A 21,609-nucleotide genomic window follows, 5' to 3' on the forward strand; every position below is an offset into this window, starting at 1 on the left:
AGTCGCACACCTAGTGCCAAGTGCTTCTGACAGGGAGAATGCCAGCGCTGGAGCCGAAGGAAACGCTGTCTGTGGTCAGCCTGGCGCCAACCGCCGGCTCCTCAGCATGCCTAATGGTCTGTGCCAGGAGGACTCTCCCACCAGCACCACACCTGCAGGTGGGGCTGCAGAGGGTTCCAGCTCATGTCTACAAAGGAGCAGCAAAAACCAGGCTTTCTTACCTGAGGCTTTGATTTTGGACTTCCCATCACTTAAAGAAAATCTTTTACCAACGGTCCAGCGTTTGGCTGCAGTGTCTCACAAGTTGTTTTTTTTTTTTCTTGCTGTCACCACTGTGAATGAGCTATGAATAACAGAATACTACCTATTGGTTTGCCCTGTCAGTTTAGTGTCTTGCTTACAAAGAAAACGGATCATACCAGCTCATTTAGCATGGAAAGATGCCAAGAAAGAGTGTCCCTTTTGGAAATGGCAGTCAAAATTCTTTGACCTAACACTACTGATGACCAGAGGGGACTTGTGCAACTGACATGATGTAATGCCTGTAAGTATGCCTGTGTTTACTAAGTGCTGTGTACCGTCCTAAGTACATTAGCTCGATCGTCTAATCCTTATAAAGTCCACCAAGTTGGTTTATTATTGTTCTTTCCCATATGAGGAAACCACAGCAGTGAGGAGGCAGGCCTGGAATCCCGGCCCCAGCACTTCAACCCAGGAAACACGCCTCAGCTCTCAGTGTCATCTCCAAGGCCCATCTTTCCACTGGGCCCCTCACAGCCAAGTTCCCCAGGCCTTTACGCCTTTGGAGGACGTTGCTACATGAATGACCCACCGTTCTCCTGCATTCTGTCTTGCGCACTGACAAATCTGGTCCACAGCGAATAAACAAGCCAAACCACCACATGCAACACGTTCTGTGGGCAACAGCCACCTTGCATGCATCTTTTCTCCAGTGCATGCCCCGCTTCTTTCTTCCGAGCCCCCTGCAGCCTGGACCCCCTGCACTCAAGAGTGAGGCTTAAAGTGCAACTCAGCTCTGTCACACATGCTCTGCTTTCAGGACAAAGCCCAAAGTCCCCTCTGTCCCTTACGAGGTAGTAGCCTGGCTTGACCCAACTGTGCTGGCCTTTCTGATCTTTCTCCTGTTCATGACACTGGCTCACAGCAGCTCTCCGAGTCTCTCAGCTTCACCTCCCTCCTGTACTTCAGAACCTTCACCTCCTGCCCCCGTACTGGCCCCCTCCCCTGGGTGGTGTCCATGCATCTTGCAGAGTGCTGACCACAGGGCTCTATTCCCAAGGAGGCCTTTTCCCACCTGACCTCCAAAGGCTTTTTCACAGCTTTGGAACAACTTCCAGCATTTACGCCAAGTGCAGTGAACACCTTGTTTGCACTTGGCCTTGTGTGCAGTAGGCATGAATGAATGTCTTTTCCCACTCCATTTCTCCGCCTACTCCTTAAATATTTCCATTTTCAAAATCCCAGGCCTTTCAGGGACAGGAAGATCCTTCCTCTTAGGCTCTGTTCAGTGGCACAACCCTTGCAGGGGCCCCAGACTCAGGCCTCTGATTCATCCCTGTCCTTATCTCCTCACCTTGAGGAAACCCACGGCTCCTGGGTGCTGGCAGCAAAGCTCTCCGCTGACAGCACAGCTCGGTGCGTCTTCACTCCTGCCCTAGCTCCCTTCATAAACACGCCCCGTCTGATCTCTCCTCAGCTCCCCCGCTCCAGATACTCAGATTCTACCCTTATCCAGGTGGAGCCCGATCACCCCCCGAAAGCCTTCTTTCAGAAGCTGTTCCCACACTGCACGTGTGTGGGGAAGTCGGAATGGAAAGTTTCCTCACTCCCCCTCTGGGGCCTCAACAGTATGCCTGCCTGGTTGGGGCATAGGGCATCGTGAAAGTAAAAGCTCAATCCGTGCTCCCTACCCCAGAACTTAAGACAGTGAAATATAGAGTATGTGTGTCAAGGTTACAATTAAAGGGGGAAAAAAATACATCGAGTGCCTCGCCACTTCTCACACAGCTGGCAGGATGGTTACTTGTTACAGACAGGAAATGCAGAAACCCCGGGCTCCCACTGGGAACTCACATAGTGCCCTATGGTGCTGGCATAGGTGTCGGCAATCCAGGACATCTCCCGCTCGCCTGTGCTCATGTCCGGGGCAGGCACATCAATGCCAGGACCTGGGGGCACAGGGCAAAGGTGGTGCATCAGTTTAAAGATGAACTCATCTTAAACACCAAGATCCTTGAGATTCTCTGAGACAGCAAAGTCACCGTGGCTAGAAAACTTTAGATCTCCTTTAGGTAACTAAAGGCTTAACCACAAAACATTACATTACATTCTCCCACTGGCATCTGCTGCTATGCATCTGGAGGACTTGAGAGGGGACCGCAGGCGGAGCAGGGCCACTGCTCTTGACTGCAGTGGAGGAGACAGTATCGCTTAGCCCCACAGAAGCAGGGTTACTCGAGTCAGGGAGTAGATGGGGTGAGCCAGTGCTGTAACACGCTGCCTCCTGGCGGGGCAAGGCCTTCTCACACGGTAGAGACTGGGAGGAAGTCCTGTTGTGGAAGCAACTTCCTCAAGTCCTGAAACTCCTACTCATGCAACAATGTCACTTTGAGCCATTATCAGGCAAAGCTGAGCGCATATTGAAGTTTTAAGCTTTCTGGCCCAGATGCCAGCTTACTCGTGCCATGGATTAATGAGGCTTCCGCACGTGAGCAAAGAAGCCACATTTACTAGCATTTAAAGCTCTAGTTTCTTTCAGTGTACCAAATCACTTTTTAACCTTTGTAACTTTAAGATTCTTATCAAGATGGACAAAATTATGGGGAGACACTCCAGATATGGGCAACAAACACAACTGAAAAAATCCAAAACCAATTAAGAGAATTAACTGTGTTTGAGATTTAGGCTAAGAGCAAATATAGTTTAAAACCTGATGGCTGGCCGGTGCCGCGGCTCACTTGGCTAATCCTCCACCTGTGGCACTGGCACCCCAGGTTCTAGTCCCAGTTGGGGTGCCACATTCTGTCCCGGTTGCCCTCTTCCAGTCCAGCTCTCTGCTGTGGCCCGGGAAGGCAGTGGAGGATGGCCCAAGTGCTTGGGCCTCATACCCGCATGGGAGACCGGGAGGAGGCACCTGGCTTCTGGCTTCGGATTGGCACAGCGTGCCTGCCGTAGCGGCCATTTTGGGGGTGAACCAATGGAAAGGAAGACTTTTCTCTCTGTCTCTCTCTCTCTGTCTAACTCTGTAAAAAAAAAAAAAAAAAAAAAAAAAAAAAAAAAAAAAAAAAAAACCTGAAGGCTATCATAGGCAGAACAGCACTTCAAGTCACCCTTTCTGGAATTAGCTGACATCCTGACAGGTGTGACTGAGGCTTAAGTTAACATGCTTCTCCTGCACGATGACGCACACGCAAAGTGCACAGTGGAACTGGGTAAGAGATATGGCAAAAACCCAAGTGACTTTTTTTTTTTAAAGAAGATTTATTTGAAAGCAGAGTTAGAGAGAGACAGAGAAATGAGAGAGAGAGAGAGAGAATCGATCTTCAAACTGCTGGTTCACACAGTCAGGACTGGGCCAAGCCAACGTCAGGAGCCTGGAACACCATCCGGGTCTCCTATGTGGGTGCAGGGGCCCAAGCAATTGGGTTATCTTCCCCTGCTTTCCCAGGTGTATTAGCAGGGAGCTGGATTGGAAGCAGAGCTGGGACTTGAACTGGTGCTCATATGGGATGGCAGCATTGCAGGCAGGACTTAAACCACTGTGCCACAATGCTGGCCCCCTCAGTGCCTTTTAAGTAATGAAAGACAGGCCAAATCTAGTAAAGCTGTAGTGTTACTTATTTTGTTTCCATATTAGTCCATTTATCTCCTGTATTTTTTTCCTAAAAATGGGGTAAAACATGGCTAACTGCATTTCATAGGAACCTGCCGACAATGGGGGAGGGGACATGGAGGAAGAAAAACACCAGGGTGGGAAATCAGAGAACAAGAACATCTCCTTTCCTATTTTAGTCAGTTCTATTTTGTTTTAGTTTGTTAGTGAAACAAATTAGAAACCTTCTAGACCAAGAAAAGAAACATTCAGAAAAATTTAACTTGCTTGAAAACTAGAGTAAATGACAAATATTTATGTATCTCAGAAGGCCAATCCTATTACTCACAAAAGAATATCAACAGGAAATGAGTAGAAAGATGCGAGTTTAACTTAAGACAGTGACTTTTCAGGTGTCCCCTGCACTCCTGTACCATGAAGCACAAAGTTCAGCCCTACATGGCAACACATACCAATAAAGCCCTTCTTGGCCAGCTCCATGGTGAACCTCCTGGTGATCTTTTCCAACTCATTATCCTGTGAAGAAAATATATAAACAACAATGACAAACACCTGATACAAATATCACTCGGAGAACAATTCCATCATATTTTCTATTTACAGGACATTTTCATGTATCCTATCTCAGGGCATAAATGAGGCACTTCCATCCTAAAGTTAAGAAAACAAGGGATCAGAAATTAGCTTGCTAAGAAGCGGGTGTTTGGGTTAGTGGTTAAGATGCCTTCATCCCACTTGGGAATCCCTGGGAGGCAGCAGCAATGCCTCAAGTGACTGAGTTCCTGCTTATGCATGTGGAAACCTGGAGTAAGTTCTCAGCTCCCAGCTCTAGCCCTGGTCATTGCAGACTTGGGGAGTATGCCAGCACTTGGGAGCTCTCTTTCTTATTCTCTCAAATAATAAGTAAAGAGAAATAAATAACTTAGGTTATGAAACATGATAGTAGAATAAGAGCTCAAATCCCAGTTCCCCTTTGTATTAATTCCCCAGTTAAAGACCAAATCTTAATTAAGACTTATTGAAAAACGCTATAATTGTATTGCTATGGACCCTAGGAGCCATCCATGCAGTATGTCTCCATTTACATAGCGAGTCTGAAGAAGAATAAAGTCATACCTATTTATCATGTCTGTACAGATTTAGTGCTCTTTAGAGCGTTGGAACAACTGGTTTTAACTAACTTGAAACAGAATGAACAATACAAATTTCCCCGGATTAGTTAAGATACTCGTCACTAGATCATACCTAAAAACTTTAGATTGTAGTATATAATAGTAATATTTAAAATATTTTGAAAATAAGGCACAATGTCTTTAAAAATTTTTCTATTTATTTTCACTTTATTTGAAAGGCAAAGAGACAGGGAGAGAGAGAGATCTTATATCAATTGGTTTGCTCCCCAAATGTCTGTAACAGTTAGGGCTGAGCCAGGCTGAAGCCAGGAGCCAAGAACTCAATTCGGGTCTGCCATATGGGTAGCAGGAACCTAGAGTTCAAACTGGCATCCAAGCAGCAATTTAACCCACATGGTAATTTTTTAAAAAGATTTATTTATTTGAAAGGCAGAGATACAGAGAGAAAAGGAGAGATCTTCCATGACTGGTTCACTCCCTAAATGGCCACACTGTCAGGGCTGGGCCAGGCCAGAGCCATGAGCCAGATCTATTCAATGTGGGTGTCATGGGCCCAAGCACTTGGACCATCTTCCACTGCTTTCCCAGGCACATTATCAGGGAGAAGCTGGATCAGAAGTGCAGCAGCCAGGAATCCAACCAGCACCCAAATGGGATGCTGGAACTCAAGCTGGAGGCTTAGCCTTCTATGCCACAGCGCTGGCCCCACAGTAATTTTTAAGCATGGACAGAAGTGCCCAGCAATATGAAAGCATTAATTATCCTTTATTCAAGTAAGAAAATGAAAAAGGGCATTAATGTTAAACAGGTGACCTCTTATATAGCCAAACACTCAATGAGTTAATTATTTACTAGTTTTCCCTCTCCCTTGTAAGGGGGATATACAGAAGCCCAGGAACTTCCAGGCCCCTGCTTACCGCCCCGCACGCACACACCCCACTTCGTTACTCACTGTGTAGTTCTTGGGATTGATCTTAACACCAGCTTTTGCACCCCCAAACGGCACATCTGAAAGGGAAGGCTGAAAGTTGTTAATTCCACAAAAGATTAAAAGAAAAGGAAAGGCACCGTGCCATATGAGCCGAGGATCCCTGATTGAAAATGCTTATTTCTAGCAGTATTTTAGATTTCAGATTTCTTTGGATTTTGGAATATTTGTTTATGCAAAATGAGTGTCTTGGAAATGGGATCCAAGTCTAAACAGGAAATTCATTTATGTTCCATATACACCTTATACATATAACCTGGAGGTAAACAGCGTTTCAGTGAGCTGGTGGACTGACTGCAACCCATCATGAGCTAACACACAGAATTCTCCACTTGGGGCTTCATATTAGCCCTCACAAAGTTTTGGACCTTGGGGTACTTTTCATTTTCAGATTCGGGATGCTCAACTTCAATGTGTGATGCTTTAAGCTTCAATTTCAGAAAATTCAAGAGCGAAACACACACTGACTTCTTTTAGAATGTTGTACTTACTCCATATTTAATTTCCTTCTACTATGGTTAAGTCTTATTAACAGAGTCTGGAAAGGGATTTGAAACAGATGCACACTTTAATAAAATCCCATTATCTCCTAGAACTTAACAGAAGCCTAAATCTTAATTATTAAGACTAATTGAAAAACAATGTAAGCCTCAAAGAATGCAACTTAAACTCAGTTCTGACAGGTGTATCTTTACAGCACCTTACCAGTAACTCTGTGTGCGAACACACTCCCTCAGAGCTCTCATAAGGCTGCAACAAAGATAATCACTTACCCACCACTGCACACTTGTATGTCATCAGAGAAGCCAACGCCTTTACTTCATCCACACTCACATCCATGCTGTATCGGATACCTGGCGGCGTTTTATAAAAAAGGGGCAGGGAGAGAGGGAGGAAGAGGATGTACTTAGAACAAACTCTCAGCAAGTTTCAAAGCAACTAACGACATACAAAGTGAAAATGCCCATATTTTCCACATTTTACTATTTCCAAGAATACTTATAATATCTCAAGTGTCAGAACATCACAAGTCTAAAGGAACGGCTGCTAACCTGACTCCCAACAGCTACGGCATCCGCGCTGTGCTGAGAGCTCTGAGTGGTGCAGTCCTGGGTCTGCCTTCCGATGTTGGCTGATTAAAGGTCATGGGGATCTCAAGATGAGTACAATGCAGTCCCTGTATTGTACCCAGTGGGAAACCACACAAGAGCTACCTTCAAAAATGGACATACATCATTACTATTACTTTTATGGCTGTTGTCATTTTCAAGAAAGGAATTCTCTCAGTGAAAGCTTCTAAAAGATTTGCCACTTCCTTTCTGGTTTGGGTAATTTGGTAGCAGTGATCAAAAACTCTGCTTTTTTGGTAATACGCGAGAGCAAATAGAGAGTCAGCGTTGTCTGACAGACTCAATGTCAATCCTAGATGGGTTTTGCCTTCAAAGGGTAAAACCTGACATCCTTTGCTGTGACCCTCTCACCCAATGCCAGCCTCTTTCACCCGAGATGAGGAAGCCATCGCCCCTCCTGGGAATAAGCGAGTCTCTGTAAGGAGGCTAGTGGCCCAGCAGACAGGCAACTCTGAGCCTTAACACCCCTGTGTCTAGAGGTTACGGGGTGTGTGGGAGAGGGGACAGTCAGTGGGAATGCCTACTACTTTGGTTCTGGGGGTCTGGGTCAATCACCCCTCCAAGTTCTGCAGGGCTAAGACACCTTTCCTTCTCCAGGGTCCACTGTGCTCAGCCCAAGCCGAGAGCCTGCGGGTCAATGACCGTGCACCACCGGGGGCTCCCTGACACTCAGGGAGATCCTCAGCCGCCGTTCTGCCTTCCCTCTCCCAACAGACTCAGCTCCCCTAGAGGTCTGGGTGACTCACCGTGGAGTCACAGCTGAGTAATGCGAGCCCTGGGGATATCTCTTTAAAGAAGCAGTCTGGGAATCTAAGGCTTTTCAGACAGGAAACGTACAACCTCCCTACATGGCATATTGGTGGGGTTTGGGCTGGGGCCTTGTCCAGGTGACCCCAGCCTGTAGCACCTGCTCGCCTGGAGGGGCATTAACACTGCTCTACTGTGCCCGGGCTCAGGACTGCACATGGTCAACATTCTCCATGCCATAGGAAGTCACTGCAAAGCATGAAGTAGGACATAACAAAGCAATCCATCTTTAAAAAGCACGTCTTAACAGAGAGGATTTGCACAACCAGCATTAATAGACCTTAGTTTCATTACTTCCAAGATGAATCCATGTGATAAAACAAGTTTCCATTTAATAATTGGTTTTGCTGCTCCCATACAGGTCACTTCTTCAAAGCACATTTAAATTTCTACTTATTATTTTTCACTGATTTGAAAGGCACATATATAGATAGAGACACAGACCTTCCATCTGCTGCTTCATTTCTCCAAAAGATCACAATAGCCAAGGCTGGGTCAAGCTGAAGCCAAGAGCCTGGGACTCAATCTGGGTCTCCCATGTGGGTAGCAGGGGTCCAAGTGCTCGAGCTATCACCTGCTGCCACCCAGGGTGTGCACTAGCAGGGAGCTGGAATCCTAAGCCGAGCTGGGGCTTGAAACCAGGCACTCTGATATGGGATGTGGGTGTCCCAAGCAGTGTCTCAACTGCTGTACCAAATACTCATCGCTTCTTTTTTTTAACTGCTTGCTCTTTTACAGACTTTAAGTAGTCACACTCTAATTCTTCTTGTTCTTAAACACAGGAAAAAGTTATGTTCTACTACTTAAAAACCTTTCATTTTAAAAACTATCTGTTGCAGGGGGGAAGTGGTGCTGTGGCATAGCGGGTTAAAGCCTAGGTCTGCAGCACCAGCATCCCATATGGGCGCCAGTTTGAGTCCCAGCTGCTTCATTTCTGATCCAGCTCTCTGCTAATAATGTGGCTGGGAAAGCAGCAGAGGAAGGCCCAAGTGCTCGGGCCCCTGCACCTACGTAGGAGAGTTGGAAGAAGCTTCTGGCTTCAGATCAGCTCAGCTCTGGATACTCGGGGAGTGAACCAGCAGGTGGAATACCTCTGTTTCGCCCTCTCTCTCTAACTCTGCCTCTCAAATAAATAAATATTAAAAAAACTACCTATAATGCAGTGCATTTACTAGGAAAAGTTAAAAACTGCTTCAATCAGTTAACATTTATAAATCAAACAGCAAAAGCATTCAAGTGGCAAGCCCAATATTCCAGACACTGGTGCTAATTAGAAACCAGACCACTCCTACAAAAGTATAAATAAACAGGCAGTTTTATTACAAAAATCCTGGGATGAGTCAGAAATGGACTTCCTGTCTGCAAGGAAAATTTGTTCGGGGGCCACACCCATGCGGAGTCACCTCTCCTCACAGCACAGGCCATTTTCTGCAAGCTGTGTGCAATTGCAGAGCTGGCCTGGGGCAAGGAAGGAGTTAACAGAAGCCCTGGAGACACCGAGGAGGGGGACAGAGCAGGTGGTATCCCCTGGGCTACAGAAGAAGCATCTTTTCATTTTATTTCTGGAAACTGGCAAGTATACTAGTATAGGGTAGCTTAAACTGTCAATCTGAAAAAAAAAAAAAAACTCAAAATGTACCCATAAACTATTCTATAGCAATATTTGAGACCAACTCCAGTTAGACAAGACTCCCACTCTAAAGAAAAGCTGGTTATTCCTCTCCACTGACTGTAAACCAAAGACAGCCACTAAAAATACCTGGTCTCCTGAGACTCTTTCCCCACATTCTAATGGACCAGAGATCTAAGAATATGACTGCACAAAGCAACGCAGTCTCCACCAAGTGTGTAAATTCAGCAGACTGGGAAAAACTGGAGTACAGGAAGGACAACCTGACAAATATATCACAGTGCTGAAAGGCGGCGAAAATAGCATGTTTGAATGGAGACCCTATTTCAATTGTGCCTAATGTGAAGATAAAGCTGTCCAACAAAGCAAAAAATAGGTCATATATATGCAAACTGTAAGAAAAGCAGAGGGGCCGGCGCTGTGGTGCAGCAGGTTAAGTTACTGCCTGCAACACTGACATCTTCTCCTAGTGCCAGCTGAGTCCCGGCTGCTCCACTTCCTACCCAGCTCCCTGCTAATGCTCCTGGGAAAGCAGTGGAGAATGGCACTAGCTCCTGGGCCCCTGCACCCACAGGAGAGACCTGGGTGGAGTTCCACATTCCTGGCTTGAGCCTGGCCCAGTCCTCGCCATCTGGAGTGCAAGATCTCTCATCTCTGTCTCTCCCTTCTCTCTTTGTAACTCTTTCAAATAAAGAACTTGTTTTAAAACCAACATGAAGCAAGAAGAATCCTATTTGGAATCTGAGTAATTCTCACTTGAGCACTCTGTTAGCCTTGACTAACTGCTAGCATTAGTAGTGCTTGGAACAGGTCATCTGGTCCTCAGACTACAGTGTTACCAGGTACAACAGATTGCTGCTTCAAGGAGAATGAAGGTATATGCTTTTAAGGAAGAGCAAGAGGTCTGGCGGGCAGAGCTACCCAGTGACTGGGTGGATCACACAGGTGTGTACCAGAGAACCAACGTTAGCAGTGAGGTTGCAAAAGACCTGTGTTCCAATCTGCGACTAATCTGTGCCTCCAGTTCAGAGGGAGCTCAAAAAGTCCACCCACTACAATGTTTGCTATTTACCAATCTCAGTGAAGCTCAAGGGCAGGCAGAGGACAGAGCAAAGTACTTACACTATGGGAGCTGTGAAATCCCATTTTTCCTTCCCCAGAGAAACTGACTGTATACAGTTATTCTGCATTGGCTCGTAGCCACATGTTTGAAAAGGAAATCCAGGAAATGCAGACATCTGCAAACCTCACACGCACAAGCAATGCTCTGCCTTTTAGCTTCGTTAGCATAGATATTCCTTAGCATGCTAAGGAGTCCAAGAGTCTAACAATTGGGGCACACTACGTTTTTTCTAAGAGAAATGAAACTCAAATGCAAAACCTAGTTGAAGTTGCTATGGTGATGGAGAAAACAAAGCAGCTCGCTACTTTAAAACAGACTCAGGGAAAACCACAACTGGTTGCTTGATTTTCTCTCCCTTTGCTAGATGACTCAAAACCACACACAAGCTCCTAGCTACCACTGTTTTCTACAATGAATCACTAATCGAACACTTATGAAAATTCAAACTGGTCTTTAAAATTATTCGGAGATCTCTTAATAGAGTATGATTTATACATCAGGAATCAAATTCCCAGCTATGGCCTCTCACTTTATAGCATAGAAACGATTAGGACCGAGTTCTACCACAAGCAGAACCCCCAGAAAAGCAAAAGGCCACAGAACTCTTAAAATGCATGCACTGGCCGGCGCCGCGGCTCACTAGGCTAATCCTCCGCCTAGCGGCGCCGGCACACCGGGTTCTAGTCCCGGTTGGGGCACCGGATTCTGTCCCGGTTGCCCCTCTTCCAGGCCAGCCCTCTGCTGTGGCCCGGGAGTGCAGTGGAGGATGGCCCAGGTGCTTGGGCCCTGCACCCCATGGGAGACCAGGAAAAGCACCTGGCTCCTGGCTCCTGCCATCGGATCAGCGCAGCGCGCCGGCCGCAGCACGCCGGCCGCGGCGGCCATTGGAGGGTGAACCAACGGCAAAGGAAGACCTTTCTCTCTGTCTCTCTCTCTCACTGTCCACTCTGCCTGTCAAAAAAAAAAAAATGCATGCACTGATGCTCTCACCATTTATTTTCTTTTTTCAAGATTTATTTATTTATTTGAAAGGCAGAATTACACACACACACACACAGAGAGAGAGAGAGAGAGAGAGAGAGAGAGAGAGAGAGAGACTGACTGATCTTCCATTGGCTGGTTCACCTCAAATCGCCAAACAGCTGAGGCTGGGCCAGGTTGAAGCCAGGAGCCAGGTGCTTCTATTGGGGTCTCCCACATGGGTGCAGGGGCCCAAGCACTTGGACCATCTTCTGTTGCTTTCCCAGACACATTAGCAGGGAGCTGGATCAGAAGTGGAGCAGCCAGCACTCGATCTGGTGCCCATGTGGGACACTGCTGTGCCACAGTACCAGCTCCTATTTTCTCTCTTGATACTGACAGACTTTGCTAACTTAACAACAGAGTAGCACAGCTTAATTAACAATGAGAAGCAGAGGGCGAGCAGCAGTGTGGCACTCAGGCCACCACCCAGTCACAGTCATGACCACCCGAAACGCCAGTCATGGCACACGAATTCCGACAGTCAGCACCAGGAAGGAGTATTTCCTGCAGGAGCTAAGAAAAAGCCAGACACTTCCATCTGCTTTGATGGCATCAATGCAATGTTCTGTGTGAACAGGCAGGAAAGCCCACACTTTAGACTTTAAGCTGTTAACTCTTTCATTTGGACCATTTTGAAGGGACAAATAGAAGCTCTCTGGGAAGCAAATGCTTTGCTGATAGTGGAAAATTATTTCTTTTCTTCTTTTCATTAAAAATTTAAAAGTACAGCACACGTGTCACTACACTCTCCCTTGATCACCACTTGTGACTCTGGTCTTCTTAAGCATTTCCCTGCCTTTATAAATGGACATACACAACACAGAACTCCGCCTTGTGTTCCAGCGTTTAACTTACTGCCCGACGGAAGGAAGGAAGATTCTGCATTAAAAGGGGGATCTTGTTAATGTTTTAACAGATTCTGACAATGACTAACTTCTACCTATGTTATACCTTCACACCAAACAGGTCTCAGAAATGACGCCAGTTAAAGTGGAGAACACCAAATCGGAATACACTTAGCAAAAGATAATAGCAATTTGTTATAAAAAGATTCAGAGGGGTAAAGGCCTGCAAGCTCGGATATCCAGTGTCACATAAATTATTTACAAGTCTGTGTGATATCGGAGGTAGGTTTTAGAGAGGAAAAGACAATCCCAGGGAGATGGGGGAGGAGGGCCAGGCATGGACCAGGCAGAAGCACTGCACCATGCAAGGGCAGGACTGAGAAGAACATGCCTACATATCCAGTTTTCCCAAAAAAATCACTGGACACTAAATCTTCATTTCCAAGACCTAATCTTCTTCCCTATACACCAGACTACCCAGAATGTGTGGATGGTACCCAAAACTATGTATCCTCTGTGTTGTCCTCTGCATATACACCGCTGATGAACCTTCATCTTCCCACTCTAAGGTCTGTCTTTGGCTATCTGAATTGACAGTTTTGCAATTCTCCTGCTTTGGGGCTCTATTAAGTACATGGGTCACTTAAACACATGCATCACGACAGGAAAGGGTTACTGACAGCACAAATACTCTGGACAAAGGGATGACTCACCTTTCTGGGCAAGGGCTTTCATCACACTACTCAGAACAGCACACACTGAAACCACAAATTGTTGACTTCTGGAATTTTCTATCTACTGTATCAGACTATGATTGACTGTCAGTAGCAAAAGCAAAGCGGAGATAACTATAATCCTTTGCTATTTCCTATACCATTATTTTTTCTTATCAATTTTTCATGCTGGAAATTTTATTAAGTTATTCTTCACTCCTCACACACAAGTGTACATCCTGCCTGGTGGTGACGGTGTCTGTACATGTCCTACCCTTCTATTTCCTCTGCCATGACTCATCACTTCATTCTCAGTTCTACTGCTGCCCAGTATTCTGCACTCTCCTTGGTTTATCAGCACCTGTGCAACCAATCTAAAAGGAAACCTGCTGCTGCTTGCACTTGGCATCAGCCGTGTGGGCTTCCCACACCAAGCAGTCCTCCAACTCTCCGCAGTGTCTCTGCAGAGATTGAGAGTTCTGTAACTTAATTCAGTTCCGACACTTCCCATCTGGAGCCAGGGCAGACCCCACAGGCTAAGGGCTCAGGCTAAGATTATACTCCCCCGCCCCCACCCCGAATTCTCTGAACGCTGTCATAATCATTCAATTTTTTATGGAGGCTCTATTATACAGACATGATTGACTCTATCACCTGGTTGTAAAACTCAACCCTCGGCTCCTCCCTACTCTCCAGACACTAGCAAGTGGGGCTGGAAGTCCCACCCCTGCAGTCATGGCTTGGTCTTTCCTGAAGGCCTCCATCCTGAAGCTACCCAAGAACTCAAAGAGCAGGCTCAGAACAAAAGATGCTCCTATCACCCAGGAAATCCCATGGGATTCAGGAGCTCCCTAAGATCACCCTTCTTGCTTGGGAAATTGCAAGGGTTTCAGAGGAGCTTGTCCCACATTCCAATCTCTCACTATGTACAACAGCCTGCCCCCACCACCTCCTGCCCTGGCCAAAGTCACTCCTTAGTGCCTTTATCTGAAATGACCTTTCCCTTACCCAGCTCCTGTCCAGCCTACCCGACACCTAGGTCCACAGTCTCTCCGTGGTATCTTTTATTCCTGTTAACAGTAATACAACTGTTTAGTCCTTTTTTTAATTGCCATTTATCGACTGGTTCCAGGATAGGAAAATGCAAACATAATACTGAGCTCAAAGCAAAAGAAGAAAGACAGTGATAGAAAAGATTTCAGATTCTGCTCTATTTTGGGAAATCAACTGAAAAAATATTCCAGTAAATGGAAAAAAAAAAAAAGCTAGCTTTAAAAAATAATCTCTTTGGCACTGTGTCATGGCAGGTAAAGCTGCTACCTGCAATGCCATAGTCCCATATGGGAACCGGTTCAAGTCCGGGTTGCTCCACTTCCGAACCAGCTCCTTGCTAAGGCGCCTGGGAAAGCAGCATGGCCCAAGTACTTGGGCCCTTGCCACCATGTAGGAGATCTGGAAGAAACTCCTGGCTTCTGGCTTAGGCCTAGCCCAGCCCTGATGTTGCGGCCATTTGAGGAGTGAGCCAGTGGATGGAAGATCTCTCTCTGCCTCTCCTTTCCATAATTCTGCCTTCTAAATAAATAAAACCCACCCCTCAACCAGCCCACGGTACCTGACCAAGAGCAGCAACTTTAAAACTTGCACTCAACAGGTTAATCACAGAGAAGCTTGTGAACTAAGCATAAAGTGTAAAGATGGCAGCTGTAGGAGGGAGAAAGTAGCAGGTGTAGATAGGTGTGTAGTGCTTAACTCAGTGAGCCCCCAGTCCAGGTACTATTACTCATCACTATCGTTCTTGTAAATCCTCCTAAGGCCCAATGTATACAAAATGCTTTTTAAAATATCCTGTGTTGACAGTCATGATACTGATAAATGGTGAAATGGGCCACAGCCCTGACAGCCTTTGTCATTTCATTTTCCTCTAGCCTACAAGTAATTCAGAAAAATTAGGTCTGATAGACTTGCTCCAAGAATAATAAAGTAATAACAACTCGTGATAAATAGAATTTTCTTGATTTTTAATGAAGAGACAGTTGTAAGGCCATTTCAAAATCATTCAACTGAAAACCCTTAAATATAAATGCAATGCTACTCTGCTAGAGATGAGCTGCTCTAACACATTAATCTATTTACACAGCCAAGGCCTTCAAACCTCTTCCAGTGGAAAACTCTAAAATGTTCTCTCGGCAGCAATTGGAATGAATGGCCTGAAGATACAGTTTACAGATGCAAAGTTGTTTGAATTCGCATGACTTTCTAAGAAGGTTGGTCTTCTAGCAGCTTTTAACACAGTTCCAAGGCATCTATGATCCAAAGTGTTAGGAATCACTGTGTCCGTGGCCTGACAGAGTTCTCAATCAATTGTCTACATCAAGACACAACTGAGAACTTTTTCACAGACAGGAATGACTAAAAAGGCAGGTGCTGGAATCAGTGACCGGACACTTGGTGCTCAAGTCCACTGCTTGGACACTGGCTGTGTCACCTTCACTCTTCAGCCTGGTAACCACATTTGGAAATCTGGGACAACAGTGTATCTCACCCGGCATAAAGGCACTGATGCATGAAAAGGTCTTGGGTACGTGTTGTTATGAGGCACAGAACACAATGCATAAAGTCCTTAGCAAAACGCCTGGCACACGCAGAGCTCTAGATGTCTGCTATTACTGTTCCCTTGCCCTTGCCTGTGCCAGCTGGCCTCTGCCGTGGACTTTCCCTGGGTGGCGCAGGGGGTAACTGAAGTACTAGGAACCCTGCAACCGATGTGAGGAGACTAAGACTGAGTTTAGGTCCCTGGCTTTGGCCTGGCCCAACCATGACCGTTTTCATGCATTTGGAGGTAATCAAATAGGGCACTGAGCAGCCCGCTCTGAGGTTGTCTTTTTGCCCTTCAAAAGGCCTTCCCTGCCTTTATCAGCAGCACTTCACAGATTAATACCTCCATCTTGATAGTGAGGAATTCTAATTGCATGCACTTCTGCTTCTGGGAAGGGGGAAAGATTGATTTACCTGGACAGATAACAGCTTTGGATTTAAGGCTGTTTATGGTTACCTTGGGGGAGGGGCTGCTGGTAGGTTTGCTTTGGTATGATGTAAATAGGCAGTTAGTGAAAGTTAAAGTGAGCTGGAATTCTTACACCCCTGAAAAATGTTTATCTCTTTAACTGCTGGCCACCTTCCCAGAGTGCACCTGGTCTCATCCACCCCACTGTATATCCAACCAAGGTACCACCACCTACTTCACAGAGAGGCTGAGATCAGGGGAGAGGTCTCTCTGCTACACACCACACCAGGAGGTACCACTCTCATTTCCTCTCTCCAGCCCGCTCATGATGGGTATTTCTGTGTGGTGTGGCCCACACTCACCTGTGAATGTATGTTTATACCCTTTGTTCCTATTTGTGTAGGAGACCGAGTGAAGCTAGAACACGGAGTAAAAATTAAGATGCTAAGACCCACATCAGCCTCTTTTTGTTTTTCATTATTTGAAAGGTAGAGAGACATTTAGTGAGAGGGGAAGCCACCACCCACTGGTTCACCTCCAAATGCCTCAGTCAAGGCTGAGTCAGGCCAAAGCCAGGGACCTAAACTCAATCTTAGTCTCTTCACGTGGGTTGCAGGGCCCCAAGTATTTCAATTACCACCTGCTGCCACCCAGGGTGTGCATTAGCAGGAAGCTGGAATTGGGAACATAACAGGGTGCTTAAACCCAGGCACTCAGATATGGGATGTGGGTGTCCCAAATGGCACTTTAACTGCTGTACCAAATGCCCACTTTTCATTTTGTAGCTTTCATTACCATATGAATTGCATACATCCAATTTGAACATGAACAGGGGTTGTTGGATACAGGAATTATGAGCCATTTATGAACTGATGTGCTTTGACATGGAGATAAGATTTTTCTTTGAACAGTTTGCATTCTAAAAACCTAATTATTATGCAAAATAAATAGGAAAAAGCCAGAAGAGTCATGTGTCCCAGATTGGGGATTGGTGGCTGTGATTTGTTCAATGTTCACAATATTTCAGTCTTTAATTAAGGTTCCAGGCAGAATTGTCAGTATCTCTACCTAAGTTGATCAAAACTGATTTTTCTCAGCATATTAGCAATGGCGGCAAACCCATCTTCCTCCCACTAAAAGCCACACAATAAAAGCTTAATTTTTGTTTCTCACATTTAAAATCTAAACGCTGCCAATTTCATTAGAGTTTAACACATACTGGTGCTTAGTCCCTAGTTTCTTTCTGATGTGCCAATCCCTGCAAAGCGTACTCTGCATTATGAGTGAACAGCCTTCCTGCAAGTGGGGTTTTTACTGCCAAAGCAAACTTGCCACACATAAAAATGATGGGAAGATGGAATGACAACCTGAAATATGCGTCTCTCTTATATGGCTAGGGGAGAGGCAGTTGGCTTAATGAAATGAAGAGACCTTTATAACACACACACAGTTTCACATTTAACTCCAAAGAATTAGCCAGTGCTGTACTTCCTGCTCTTCTCACACCACTGTTCTCACCAGGAAGGCGTGCCTGCAGCTCTGCGCTGTCTCCAACCCACCCTGGCATCCAGTCCTCAAGACAAGGCCTCCTACTTCCCGTTGTTCCTTTCTGCACTTTGGCTCTGAACAGAGTCACTGAGCTAACAGAAGAGCCTTTTTCTGGGTATTAGAACTGTTAAGTAAAGATTTAGGGTCACTGTATCAAAAGGGATAAGGCTTAATAGCCTTAACAAGACAATGAGGGTGTAGGCTTGAAGAGAAAGTAAATTCACAACATCCGATTGTTATTAGCAATCTGCACATTTGCCCCAAATTCACCTTTATCTTTAAAAATGTTTACTTATCTATTTAAAAGGGGGAAGGGAAGGGGAGAGAGAGAATGAACATATATCAGGGAAAGGTTCACTCTCCAAATGTCCACAATAGCCAGGTCCCGCCAAGGCCAATGCTGGGAGCAAGAACTCAACTCAGGTCTCCCTTGTGAGTGACAGGAATCTAACCACGAGAGCCACTACCCACTGCCTCTCAAGGTTTGAAGCTGGAATCAGCAGTGGAACCAGACACTCCCAATGAGAAGTGGGATGGAGGAGGCCCCCAAATGCTTGCTCCTCACATTGACTTATAAAGGATAAAACATCCATGGGCCAGGCTGTGGTATAGTGGGTAAAGCCACCACCTGCAGTGCTGGCATCCCATATGGGTGCTTGTTTGAGTCCTGGCTGCACCACTTCTGATCCAGCTCTCTGCTATGGTCTGGGAAAGAAGAAGACGGCCCAAGTCCTTGGGCCCCTGCGCCCACGTGGGAGACCCGGAAGAAACTCCTGGCTCCTGGCTTCGGATAGGTGCAGCTCCAGCCCTTGCGGCCATTTGGGGAGTGAATGGAAGTGGATGGAAGACTTCTCTCTACTTCTCCTTCTCTCTCTCAGTGTAACTCTTTCAAATAAACAAATAAATCTTTAAAAAAATGATAAAATGTCCTGATCTCAGAACCATGGCTAATAAAATGCAGAGAATTTACTCAGAAAATTTGTAATAACAATCTCTAGTAATAACAATCTCTAGCCTACAGCACACTTTTCTGCAAATCCTTAATTAGAGGTAAACCTAATGACATCAATTAATTAAGGCATGCATGGGAAGAGGCGCACAAAAACAATGTTATTAAAAATTTGCTGGGGAGGGGGGGCTGGCGCTCTAGTGCAGTGCATTAGGCCACCACCTGCAGTGCCTGCATCCCATATGGGCACCTGTTCCAATTCAGGCTGTTCCACTTCTGAACCAGCTCCCTGCTAATGCTCCTGGGAAAGCATAAAGATGGCCCAAGTGCTGGGGCCCCTGCACCCATGGGTGAGACCGGAAAGAAGCTCCTGGCTTCAGTCTGGTCCAGCCCTGGCCATTGCAGCCGTGTTGGCAGTGAATCAGCAGGTGGAAGATCCATCTCTCTCTCTCTAGCTCTGCCTTTCAAATAAATAAATATTTAAAAAGCCACCTTTTTTCCCCTTACAAAGATAACCGGACCGTGGCTTTGCTTCAATATAGAGAATTTTATTTTAGGAAACTCAGGTCATTCTAGAGGAAAGATTAGACAGAGAGCTGAGGGTTTGAGAAAGGACAAAAGGAGCAGAGGAGGTGCTGTGCTCTGTTTGGCAAAGAACACTGGGAAGAGGGCAGTTCAGAGGGAGGGGAAGAAGGTGCTAAACTATGCCTCAGATTTAAAGATTTCAGTGCCCAGGGATCAATCATCTAAATCATCTTTTACCTCAATCACCAAAGATACTCTAAGACCAGAGTGGAGGGGCTCGCATTGGGGTGCAGAGGGCTGAGAGAGCTAGGCCCCTGGCTTCGGCCTGGGCCAGCCCTGGTTACTGCGGCCACTTTGGGGAGTGAACCAGCAGATGGAAGTGCTCTTTCCTCTCTGCAACTCTGCCTTTCAAATCAATCAATCTTAAAAAAAGACAGGGGGGCCGGCGCCGTGGCTCACTAGGCTAATCCTCTGCCTTGCGGCGCCGGCACACCGGGTTCTAGTCCCGGTCGGGGCGCCGGATTCTGTCCCGGTTGCCCCTCTTCCAGGCCAGCCCTCTGCTGTGGCCAGGGAGTGCAGTGGAGGATGGCCCAGGTGCCTGGGCCCTGCACCCCATGGGAGACCAGGAAAAGCTCCTGACTCCTGCCATCGGATCAGCGCGGTGCGCCGGCCACGGCGGCTATTGGAGGGTGAACCAACGGCAAAAGGAAGACCTTTCTCTCTGTCTCTCTCTCTTTCACTGTCCACTCTGCCTGTCAAAAAAAAATAAAAATAAAAAAAAAAATAAAAAAAAAAAAGACAGGGGGGAATGAAGAAGTTTCCTGTAAGTCAAAAAAGCTTTAAATGTTTAAAAGTGAGAAAAACCCACTGAAAGCAAGTCTCTCTTGGGATGCACATTCTCTGCCATCAGACAAGGGGGATAAATGGGTGTGAAGACCCCAGGGGATCCTGGAAGCAAAGTCTGGTGGTCTGCAGCACCCACCTTTGCTGAGTATGGATTTAGGACACTGTTTATCTTCCACACACTGCACATTTAGGGCTTTTCACAGCTGTATATACTCCTCTGCAAACTCTTTCAAACTCTCTGCTTATCACTTTATAAAGGCCTGTTTCTTTCATGCTCCACCATCTTGCGATGCTTGCTGTTTACGTCTCTGTGTTTACATGCGGGGTTAACAGCTCTTTCAGCTCTGGCTTGCCTTTTCCCAAGTGGGTTAATGCAACAGAACTGTATCACCCTGCAGGACAAAAAAGGGCTACAATAACGGTGCTGGTGCTCTGGGGTCCCGGCTGCAATCTGTTGCCAGGTTCAACATTTTGGCATTAAAACTGCTGATGCAGCAAGAGGAATAAGGCTGACAAACTGGTAAACCTGAGTAAGGCTGGGCCTTTTAAAGCACTTCAGAGACCAGACCGAAAACCAAACAGACTGGGCTATTTGTGTATCTTTTAAGGGACTGAAAAAAGCACTGTCAACAACAGTAAAATAATTTAATGTTCATTTTAAAGAAGCAATGTAATTCAGTATTTTCTACCCATTACCTCTTCCAACCTCCTCGTCTGCTCTTCAGGGCAGTCTGGTTTGGACAATAAGGGAGTGGTAGGAAGGAAAAAGGCCAGCGCAGTAGAGTGACAAGTGTATGCAGTTTTATATCCTTTTGGACCGGAGAGGGAAATCAGAGGTGAAAGTGGTTTAGACCCCACTCTTCCCAAAGGAGACTATCTAGGCTTGAGGATAATTCTAGGGCTTACTCCAAAGGCAAGCCATAGAAGTGGGTGGGGTCAATGCAAATTTAGTAAATCATTAAGCCCTCTGCAGCCACCTTTGCTCCCCAGCACAGCGCTGGTTTTTCTGGTCAGAGAGGACCTCCAAAAAATCGTTAAGTCCTTGGGCCTAACAGAAAGAGCAGGAGACCAGGCTGAGCGAGACAAAGGATGCAGTCCAACACCCTCCATGCTTAAAGGCAATCCACCCCAGCAGGACGCTGTAGCCCCTCCCACACTTTTTTCCTCCCATGCAACAGGAAAAAAAAAAAATCTAGATTTTGCCCTTTCTATTTTGGCTACCTTCAAAGACATTGTGCAATATATTGAGGGGGAGGGGGGATGAAAACCTTTATTTGCTCAAACAAAGCATCTGACTGCAGCAGCCAAATCTAGAGACATTCCAACATTTTCACCACAGGCTAACTCGGGGACTACCAATTTGTAACCGCCTCAATCCCTTTTCCTCATCTACTTTTATCTCTTCCCGAAGCACCAATCTGGTGCTGGCCAGGGCCGGTACACACCCCCAGGGCTATTTCATTCCATTGGCTGGCAGGCAGCTCACAGCCTA

The 21,609-nt window shown here is 46.2% G+C and overlaps 1 protein-coding gene across 1 annotated transcript in view; it reads right to left on the minus strand.

Annotated features, from left to right (window-relative positions):
• GLUD1 (glutamate dehydrogenase 1) overlaps nucleotides 1–21,609 on the minus strand; it is a 34,551-nt gene that overhangs the window by 11,773 nt on the left and 1,169 nt on the right. Inside the window, exons 2-5 of the mRNA XM_008269891.4 lie at nucleotides 6,748–6,828; nucleotides 5,939–5,994; nucleotides 4,306–4,369; nucleotides 2,095–2,189 (exon numbers count right to left, since the gene is read on the minus strand). Of these exons, the coding sequence (XP_008268113.2) occupies nucleotides 2,095–2,189; nucleotides 4,306–4,369; nucleotides 5,939–5,994; nucleotides 6,748–6,828 (296 nt within the window). The remainder of the gene's footprint in view (nucleotides 1–2,094; nucleotides 2,190–4,305; nucleotides 4,370–5,938; nucleotides 5,995–6,747; nucleotides 6,829–21,609) is intronic.

Source organism: Oryctolagus cuniculus, chromosome 15, assembly GCF_964237555.1.
Source record: "Oryctolagus cuniculus chromosome 15, mOryCun1.1, whole genome shotgun sequence".
In the NCBI taxonomy this organism is placed as follows: domain Eukaryota; kingdom Metazoa; phylum Chordata; class Mammalia; order Lagomorpha; family Leporidae; genus Oryctolagus; species Oryctolagus cuniculus.